Genomic DNA, 10,000 nt, shown 5'->3' on the forward strand with positions numbered 1-10,000 from the left:
AGAGAGAGAGAGAGAGAGAGAGAGAGAGAGAGAGAGAGAGAGAGAGAGAGAGAGAGAGAGAGAGAGAGATTTAAGTGAAGGAGAGGGAGGAAGGAGGGTGAAATGAGAGCAGTTTTAATATGGAGGGAGAAGAGTAAGAGGATGGAGAGGAGGGAAGAGGAGGGAGAGTTTTAAATGATGAGAGAAAGAAGAGGAGGAGGAGGAGGAGGAGGAGGAGGAGGAGGAGGGGATGAGTTACCGGAATGAAATACTGAATAATTTTTTATCTCCCAAAATGTGTTGTTTATTTATTTCTTGCTAATTCGATTTTTTTCTTACATTTTATTTGAAACGTTTTATTGCTTACATATTTATTAATTTGAGAGAGAGAGATAGAGATAGATAGATAGATAGATAGATAGAGAGAGAGAGAGAGAGAGAGAGAGAGAGAGAGAGAGAGAGAGAGAGAGAGAGAGAGAGAGAGAGATAGCACCCGGGGGAATACATCATGTGACAGTAAACAAACCGCTTGTATGGGGGACTAATTAGCATAGTTAGTTTGTATTCAACGCAAAATATTATTCAATAAACATAATTAGATGATTCATTACAGCAACAAAGTATTGGCTGGGGGGCATAAAGTGTAATATGTTAGTTGTTACCGGTGGAAATAGGGGAAAAAAGGAAAAATGTGAATTATTACAGAGAGAGAGAGAGAGAGAGAGAGAGAGAGAGGAGAGAGAGAGAGAGAGAGAGAGAGAGAGAGAGAGAGAGATGAACAAACTTAGAAAAAAATAGGATTGCAGTGAAAATCAATGTTGAGAGAGAGAGAGAGAGAGAGAGAGAGAGAGAGGAGAGAGAGAGAGAGAGAGAGAGAGAGAGAGAGAGAGAGAGAGAGAGAGAGAGGAGAGAGAGAGAGAGAGAGAGAGAGAGAATAACATAATTGCACCGAGACAAAAAAAAAATAACTGTGAAAATCAATGCAAGGGAGAGAGAGAGAGAGAGAGAGAGAGAGAGAGAGAGAGAGAGAGAGAGAGAGAGAGAGAGCTCTAAATATCGGACCAAGAGACCTGGACATTAATTTTAGCCCGGCCCGCACAGGATTGCGCCAATATCCGAATCTAGAGAGTGCTGAATTCTGATTATCGCGCTGCGCAATCTGAAAACACCGCGGAAAATGAGGTAGTAGAGAGAGAGAGAGAGAGAGAGAGAGAGAGAGAGAGAGAGAGAGAGAGAGAGAGAGAGAGAGAGGGGAGAGAGAGAGGGAGAGGGGAGGGGGGTATAGTAGTGGTTTGATTGCCAGTCGATTTTTGTTTTTTCCTTTTTCTTTGTCTTTTATTTTTTCTTACTTCTTTTTCACCATATTGTTGTTGTTGTTGTTGTTGTTGTTGTTGTTGTTCTTCTTCTTGTTCTTCTTCTTGTTCTTGTTCTTGTTCTTGTTCTTCTTTTACTTTTCTTCTGTTTCATTTTCATTGTTTTTCAATTTCATGACAATAAATATATAAAACTCCTTCCTTGAGAGAGAGAGAGAGAGAGAGAGAGAGAGAGAGAGAGAGAGAGAGAGAGAGAGAGAGAGAGAGAGAGAGAGAGAGAGAGAGAGAGTGCAATTACTGTTATTGTTATTATTTTTCTTGTCTTATTTTTAATAATGATAAAATGTTACTACTTCCGTAACACACAGACACACACACACACACACACACACACACACACACACACACACACACACACACACATACACACACACACTTAATTAACTAACACGTAACACGAAATAGTAATAATAATGAAGTGTTCTGGCTCCTAATTGAAAATGGTGGTACATTTCGTTTTCTTTCTCGACATCAAAGAAAACGGAAAGTGAGGCTGCACTTGACTTAAAGAAAAGGGTGGACAAAACTATTTATTTATCCTCTCGACTTCTCTCAGTAAGATGCTTATGTGTGTACCAGAGAGAGAGAGAGAGAGAGAGAGAGAGAGAGAGAGAGAGAGAGAGAGAGAGAGTCCTTATGCTCCATTTCTCTCTCTCTCTCTCTCTCTCTCTCTCTCTCTCTCTCTCTCTCTCTCTCTCTCTCTCTCTCTCTCTCTCTCTCTCTCTCTCTCTCTCTCTCTCTCTGCCTTGTTTTTCATGATGTCATTGATTTTTCTTTAACAATTTAGTCAGAAAGTCTCTCTCTCTCTCTCTCTCTCTCTCTCTCTCTCTCTCTCTCTCTCTCTCTCTCTCTCTCTCTCTATCTCTCTCTCTCTCTCTCTCTCTCTCTCTCTTGCGTCGTTTGTATTTAAGCTAGAAAATAATTTTGGATGATGGTGGAGGTGGTGGTGGTAGTGGTAGTGGTTGTAGTGGTGGTGGTGGTGGTAGTGGTAGTGATGGTGGTGAAGGCTAGGCTGGGAGGCGGATGATGCTCAGGTCATAAGGGCGTTAAGTCACGTGGTCTTCAGGCTAAATGGGCCTAAACATACATGAAGGCCTATGAACATTTGGGCCACAGGTGTCTTGGTAGTCAGATCACGTGGTCCCTGTTTGTAGATTCAGATGGCTTTGTGAAGAGAGCATGTGAATCCACCCACACAAATGTAAAGGCCACTAATCCATCCTCTACCCATCTACTCACTCCCATACCCACCCGTCCAATCACCATTATCCACCCATTCATCCACTCATCCACACCTATCCACCGAATCACCTTCAACAACTGCCCAGCCACTCACTCACGTCCATTCACCAATCACCAGTCACCAGTCATCACCAACACTCACTCACCCAACCACTCACTCACACCTCATACACCAGTTACCATCACCCACCCAGCCACTCACCCACACTTCATCCACCAATTATCAACAACCACCTTCCCACCCAAACACTTAATCACATTCATCCATCCAATTATCAACACCCCCAACCACCCACGCACCCACACACCCACACACCCACGCATACTAGTCACTCAGTCATCCACCTACTCTAGTGTAGACTGATGAAAATGTACTCTATTTATGGAAATTAATGATTTATATTGGTTGTATCCGAGGTCAATCTCTGCTTAGTTTGGTTGGCCTTAACTGTCCTCCCAGATTTATTTTGCCGTTGGTAAGCGTTGCGCGGAGGTGTTGGAGAAGGCTGCCAGAGGCCTCCAGACTATGTTGGTAAAATGGATGAATCACTAGAAGATTTTTGGCGGTTTTTGCTTATTCATAGTGTTGTCTTTAATTTAACATTAAACTTTGATATATTTTGTAGAGATATATCAAGAAATGTACAATGCATAAGCACGTAATTATAGTCTGAGCAAAGGTATGTTCAGATGGGTGGATTTTGCATTTGAGCGTCACTGCTCAGCCAGGCTCGGCCCGTCCCGAGCATTACATTATATACAAACTTACATCCTGGAGCTGCGAGGCTGATCGCAACACTCAAGGCATGTGATAACACAAACCTTTTTTTTATTTCAAAGTCTCATCCCTTGTTTGGTTGTTAGATGGAAGTGATGGGTAACTTGCAAAAAGTGGAAGCGTGTCTTGTGTATGGTTTGTCAATAACTACTCAGCCAATTCTGTTGAAACTTGGCCTGTGACATGTGCCGTTGATATATTGTGTCAAATGTGAATTTGTGCTGTAGATGTGCAAATGCTTCGTAGCAGCTCATGAACAGCTCAGCTGACCAAACTCAAATTTGCGCATAATATAAACTAACAAAGCTTTCATGAATAAGCTTGCGAAATAGTTAACTGGTACATATGTAGGTACAAATCGCAGTATGAAAAAAAAAAAAAAAAATGCGCTCAGTTTTCTGCAGTTTTAACCAGCTTACTTTTGACCTCAGAATCCACTTGGTTGTTTTTGTAGGTTATGATTAAGACAATCCAGAGATTTAAGAACAAAAGAAATAAGGGAAGCTGCAAGAAGCGACCAGGCTTACACGTGGCAGTCCCTGTATGAAACACTCCTACCTATTTCCATCTGTTATCCCCATCCATACACTTGTCTAATCTTCTCTTAAAGCTCTCTAGTGTCCTGGCACTAACTACATGATTACTGAGTCCGTTCCACTCATCTACCACTCTATTTGAGAACCAATGTTTTCCTATCTCCTTCCTAAACCTAAATTTTTCAAGCTTGAACCCGTTATTTCTTGTTCTACCTTGGTTGCTGATCCTAAGAATTTTGCTTACATCTCCCTTGTTATAACCCTTATACCACTTAAAGACTTCTATCAGGTCCCCTCTTAACCTACGTCTCTCTAGAGAATGTAATTTTAACCGCTTCAACCTCGCTTCGTAAGGAATACTCCTCATCCCCTGAATCCTTTTAGTCATTCTCCTCTGTACTGATTCTAATAGACCTATATCTTTCCTGTAATGTGGGGACCAGAACTGCACAGCGTAGTCTAGATGAGGTCTGACCAGCGCCAAGTATAACTTTAATATTACTTCCGGCCTTCTACTTTTAACACTCCTAAAAATGAATCCTAGTACCCCTATTTGCCTTGTTTCTGGCTTCTATGCATTGTTTCCCTAGACGGAGTTCAGAGCTAACTATAACTCCTAAATCTTTCTCGTACCCTGTACCTACCAGAGTTTGGGTGTTTAATGTGTACTTTATTGTGTGGGTTTCCTCTACCTACGCTAAGCACTTTGCATTTATTGATATTAAATTGCATTTGCCATCTATCCGTCCATTCATTCATTCTATCTAAGTCTGTCTGCAAGGCGATGGCATCCGCTTCTGACCTAATTAATCTACCTATCTTTGTGTCATCCGCAAATTTACTAACATCGCTACTAATTCCACTATCCAAGTCATTGATATATATTAGAAATAATAATGGCCCTAATACTGATCCCTGTGGCACCCCACTAATGACATGACCCCCACTCGGGGTTTATTTACATTGTTCACAAATCGAGACAGAGAGAGAGAGAGAGAGAGAGAGAGAGAGAGAGATGAGGAGAGAGAGAGAGAGAGAGAGAGAGAGAGAGAGAGAGAGTCAATGTGTGTCACATTGCCCAAGGGCAACATCGGTCACAGGATCGCCACGCCGCTGTCTTGTCCTCGGTCGCTTGCAGGGTTGCGGTATTCCTGTCGCAGGGCGGGGTCCTTGGGGCTCCATTCTGACGTGGCAGTGAAGACGTCGATTAAGGCGCGCTGCAGCCCTTGGGAGGCACCATACTTGTTAATCACCTCCTTCAGGAGCATCAGAGGCACAAGAGCCACTGCTGTCACCGCCATAGTTGAACCCACGCCTGTAGGGGCGACCAAGGGAATGACCATACACACCTGTACAAACAATAAGCCTCTTGTTTGCTTATGATAATATTGGATTTGTGTCTCCAGGAAGACCTGCCCATGCAATCGCCCATGTAAACAGTAGATGCCACTCACGTGGAGGAGGATTCTAAAATTGTTGTTAGATGTCATGAATTTTCACAGAGAATGCATTTGTAAGCAACGGCGTCATATCGCTGGGTGGCAAAAAAAACATACGGATTCCAGGGTTTCCCGTCGTTTTGTTATGTTGATGGACACAGGAAACTGCCTTACCTGACATTTGCATATATTACATTCGAGTATGTAGGTACTGAGTGTCATGATAAGCTTGGCACTTTAGGGTAATACGTACTGTTGCAAAGCGTACTCAAAATCTGTCCGTCCTCTGTGGCGTCATTCCCAGGATACAGCAAAATCCCCTCCATCTCAAGAGTCAGCGCAGCACACGAAAACATACCGGTGGGGATGGTGTCGAAGACGTAGGTACCACAGGTGAGGTCCTGATGCTGCGCCTGACTGTAGACAAACACCACGGCCAGGAAGGTTGGGTTGAGGATTCCCCAGCAGATGCGCCAGAAGAGTCCTGTTGAGCGGTCCAGCATGAAGTGGATGTCCCGGGTGAATTGCCGGAGCCCGTACACCCACGTGACGGCCACTGTCTCCAGCGTCATCAGCAGGAGGATGGCCACACCCTACAACACACTCGTGAATCTTTTAATTTTACTCACTTGCCTTTTTTTTTTTTTCTTAATGTAAGAGGGGGTCTGGCCAAGGGCAACAAAAAGTCTGGGAAAAGGCCCACTGAAGGTGCCTGTCCCCAGAGAATATTCAAAGATGATAAAAAATTATGAGGAAAAGTGTCTTGAAATTTGTCTCTTGAAAGAGTTAAAATTTGACAAGATACAAGTCAGATGTTATGATCAGAGGAGCCCAAGGGAGAAGACGGAGTAACATAATAACCAGAAGGATTTGAGGTTAGGAAAAGTCAACACTAACTCCTCCAGGTCGTAGAAAGTGGCAGAGTTAAAGGCTACTTCACCAGGATGGTCAGTGAAGGGAGAGGAAAGCCAAAGCTGGTGGTGAACACTTTAGTCTTTAAGAATGGAGATTTCTGCGAAAGGGAAGAGGAGTTGATATGTTTCACTTTGGAAGCTAAATAGTCAAAGAATGTTTTATAGTTAAAAGAGTTAGGTGAGGGACACGAATATATAACACTGATGAATCTAGTCTTACAGTGACCTGTAAGTCGAAGCCAGAAGGTCGAAAATTTGGAAGACTTAAGAGAGCACGTGAGTAAGTTAGCTCGTTATGCACATAGACGCAACATCCAGCTTTGGATTGAAGATGAGGATAGGAAAAGGAACAGAGGGAGAATAGGGAGGGAACAGAGAAGAGGTTATTTTATATAGAAAAGTTGAGTGTTGTTGAGTTATGTAGAAAAGTTGAGTGGGGGTTGTCAGGCCAAATTAGGTCAGTAACAGAAGAGCAGTCCAATCTGGTTCCCCTCCCCCAGTCAGGGACTCTAAGGCATCATTGGAACCATTTTTAATTCAAATTTTGAGTTTTGAGTGGAAAGCGTGGGTATTTTAGATGGATGTAGTGTTGTGTGATGGGAGAGGAGTTGTATTTAGTGGCCAGGCTGCGTTTGTGTTGTGAGGCACAAAGGGAAATGTTCAAGGAAGTCAGAGAAGGGGTCAGAAGCAAATTCACATTACCCATCAACGCCAGTGCTTAGAGACCTCTCCGGGAGTAATTACCCTTAATGCAGGTGTCTACTGCCTCCTACCTGCCCCTCCTGCCTCTGCGGACGCAGTTTTTTCAGACCTTAGCAAGTGATATAGGAATACCTAAATATCATACACCCATACAGTACACTCCGACAGTTAAATACTAGTAGAGCATACATGCACTGACTGGCTGCCACGACGTCTGCCTTTGGGCCTTGAGAAGGAAGAACAAATGTACTCACCCTGATGTAGTGGTCGACGAGGACTAGAATATACTGTCCCTTGGGGCGTGGTGTAGATCAGCCCTAACAGAAAACCCATCACACACACCATAAGCGCTATCCGTCACACAGGAAGGCCTGGGCATTTGTCTCTGATGGTGGTGGTGATGGCAGTGTTGTAGGCCGTGCCATTGCCCAGCCCCAGTGTGAACATCAAGGAAATCATGGCTGAAAACATCTGAGGGAATGTGCACTTAGTGGTATTTAAGTATGCAAAGATAAAAAAAAAAGATACTGCAATTCTAAATGTGATCTCGGCTCTCTTAAAAGGAGAACTTTGTAACAGGACGGTCTAAGGTGACCAAAATTCAAACAGGCTTTGTTGATCACCTTGGCAGACTGATCAGTAACAGGCCTGTCCCTCGAGCGTAGCATTGGTAGAATATGGAAGTGTAGCGTTGGTGTGCACCGGCACAAAACTACTGCTGGCCCAGGAGCCGCATATAGCCCAGGGCAACACGCTGCTGAAGGAGGCGAAGAAGTAGAACAAGCACAACCCCGTCAACGACACGCAATATGTCGACACTGCCCAGGTGATCAGGGCCTGCCCGCAACCAATACCTGCAGCATTTAACAAAGGGATGGAGATGATTTTAGATTATGTAGAGACACGTCTGTTGTAACACTAGCATTATATTATTGACAGATCAAAATAAGCATGGGATTATAGCAAGGCAGGACAGATGGCCCACATATTGACGGCACCAGCTGAGGGGAACTGGCCCAAAATAAACTCAAGGTAGTACAAGGGCGTGCCGATAAGCACCAGCACCACCAGGTAGGGGATGAAGAACGCTCTCCCGCCGTTCCCTAAAGCCACGGACGCGAACCGGCACACATTGGGGATGCAGGCACACATGGAGATGCAGGACAGCAGGAACGCTCGCTTGTTGCTCCACTGTTGTCACTACGGCTGTTCACTCTCCCGAATGAAAGACGGTTTTGTTTCCTTTACAATTGCCACAAAAAATACGCCGTGTGATCCTAGTCCACACTGACTATCCCATCATTGCATAATAGGTGATCAGTGTGGGTAGTATACATGTGTGAAGACAGAAAACATGAAGATTATTGAGGCTTTTAACGCTTGATTCTTGTGCACAAAAGTTTGATATATTTTTTTTTCTATATCTTGAGTGAGGCGCAGTGTTGACTTACCTCAGCTGTTCCCTCTTGTGGCGGTGACTTGTCGTGCTGCTGTGGCGGCAGTGGCTGCCTCTTGTGCTTCTTGACGTTATCATCCTCAAGGGTAAGGTTCACCTTCACCTGTTGAGGATGGAATACTTCTCAAAATGTTTTCCTCAACACACAGAGTTGATCTCAGCTGGAAACATACATCTTGGTCTCGGTATAATATTATTCATGCTATTCATGTTTCGCGGCAAAGGCTGTGTTTGCATGAATTACTCATGCTTTGTGTTGAAAAACACACACAGAAAGCTCTCTCCTCCTCAAACATATACACACACTTTTTTTCAGTAAACAGATTTCTTCAAATTTGTTGGTTGTGGCGAGGGCGTCACCTCTAAGTTCACGTCGATGAGGCCACGAGTAAAATTTTACATATGATTTAAGTAAATGAATGTAATGATACAGTTTCTTAGAAAACAGTATTACTTGCTAAAGGTATAATACACATACGTATACCAAGGCTGTCTCCCCAAAAAAAGAGGAGTAGCCAAGACAAGGCACAACTTTCACGTTCTCACTAATTTGCAACACTTTTAGTCGCTCGGCCTGCGATGGAGAACAGAAAGTACTCCTGTCTTCACTGTGCGGGGATCATCTGCACAGCTTGGACAGTCTGGCCTGTAACAAGGCTCCTTCATAACAAGTACTCTCCCTTACTGCACCTGATTGTCCCACACCTGTCAGACCATTGATGTGTGGCGCCTCCCTCGGAGGTCGCGGGGCTTCGACAGTTCTCACACACAAATGCTCTCATTCGCTTCTGTCACACACAATCATTCTACTATGTTCCTGTGTCACTCCTCTTTCCTCTAAGGCTTCCTTTCTACTCTCTCCATCCTTTACGTGGCATACCTCGCCTGTTCACGCCTCTCACACTTGATCTTACTACCTTCTTCAGCAGCCTATCATCCTCCATTCTCTCAGCATGTCCAAACCATCTCAGCACACACTGCTCTGCCTGTTAAATTTCGCAACACCCCGTTCTCCTTCTCACTTCCTCATTTCTGACTGTCCATCCGAGTTACTCCACAAGGTATATTGGATTAATATCTCAGTAAACAATCATAATTCTCTTTCACGCTGTCAACATTGCTGAGCTTCACTTGCGTAAAAGAAGTGATGCGAAAGTCGTCAAGAGACACGACCACTTCCCACTCAGCACAAGCTGCATCCAGTGCCGCCCCGCACACTCCTGTGGACGTGGTGGTCCTCGATATCGGCACACAACACACGTAACAACGTAATTTCATTGGTACTGTTGGCGCCACGTGACACAGTGGTACCGACGCATGAAGTAAGTACATTTAGAAAACCACAGTTACTTCCCAGGACCAACGAGCGTCAAGATCACCACGCTCATTGTGAACAAACGTGTCAGTTTTTCAAGACTTGCATTTCAAGGAAACAGAATACGTGAACCATCTTACCAGTGGACGTTAACACCGCCCTCCTGCACGCTGAAACACTGGACACCAGGAATGGAAGCCTTGAAGCAGCAAACACCACGTAGGGAAGAGTTATTAGTTACCATTGGAGCCGCCAGCAAGTCCCGG

The 10,000-nt window shown here is 44.2% G+C and overlaps 2 protein-coding genes across 2 annotated transcripts in view; one reads left to right on the forward strand and one right to left on the reverse strand.

Annotated features, from left to right (window-relative positions):
• The window catches only part of LOC135090158 (uncharacterized), a 208,955-nt gene that overhangs the window by 3,131 nt on the left and 195,824 nt on the right, over nucleotides 1–10,000 (forward strand). The gene's annotated exons all lie outside the window — the stretch shown is intronic.
• On the reverse strand, nucleotides 4,952–6,213 carry LOC135089951 (sodium-dependent noradrenaline transporter-like). The gene is made up of 2 exons (XM_063986140.1): nucleotides 5,706–6,213; nucleotides 4,952–5,223 (listed from the first exon to the last, which is right to left on the reverse strand). Exons 1-2 carry the CDS (start codon nucleotides 5,917–5,919, stop codon nucleotides 5,003–5,005), a joined length of 435 nt encoding a protein of 144 aa, XP_063842210.1. The 5' UTR covers nucleotides 5,920–6,213; the 3' UTR covers nucleotides 4,952–5,002.

Source organism: Scylla paramamosain, chromosome 34, assembly GCF_035594125.1.
Source record: "Scylla paramamosain isolate STU-SP2022 chromosome 34, ASM3559412v1, whole genome shotgun sequence".
In the NCBI taxonomy this organism is placed as follows: Eukaryota; Metazoa; Arthropoda; class Malacostraca; order Decapoda; family Portunidae; genus Scylla; species Scylla paramamosain.

Coding starts and splice junctions, on each gene's coding strand:
- LOC135089951 (XM_063986140.1), bottom strand. CDS start 5,919: ATGACGCTGGAGACAGTGGCCGTCACGTGGGTGTACGGGCTCCGGCAA. Junction 5,224..5,705: donor CTTCGACACCATCCCCACCG/GTATGTTTTCGT, acceptor TCGCCCCTACAG/GCGTGGGTTCAACTATGGCG.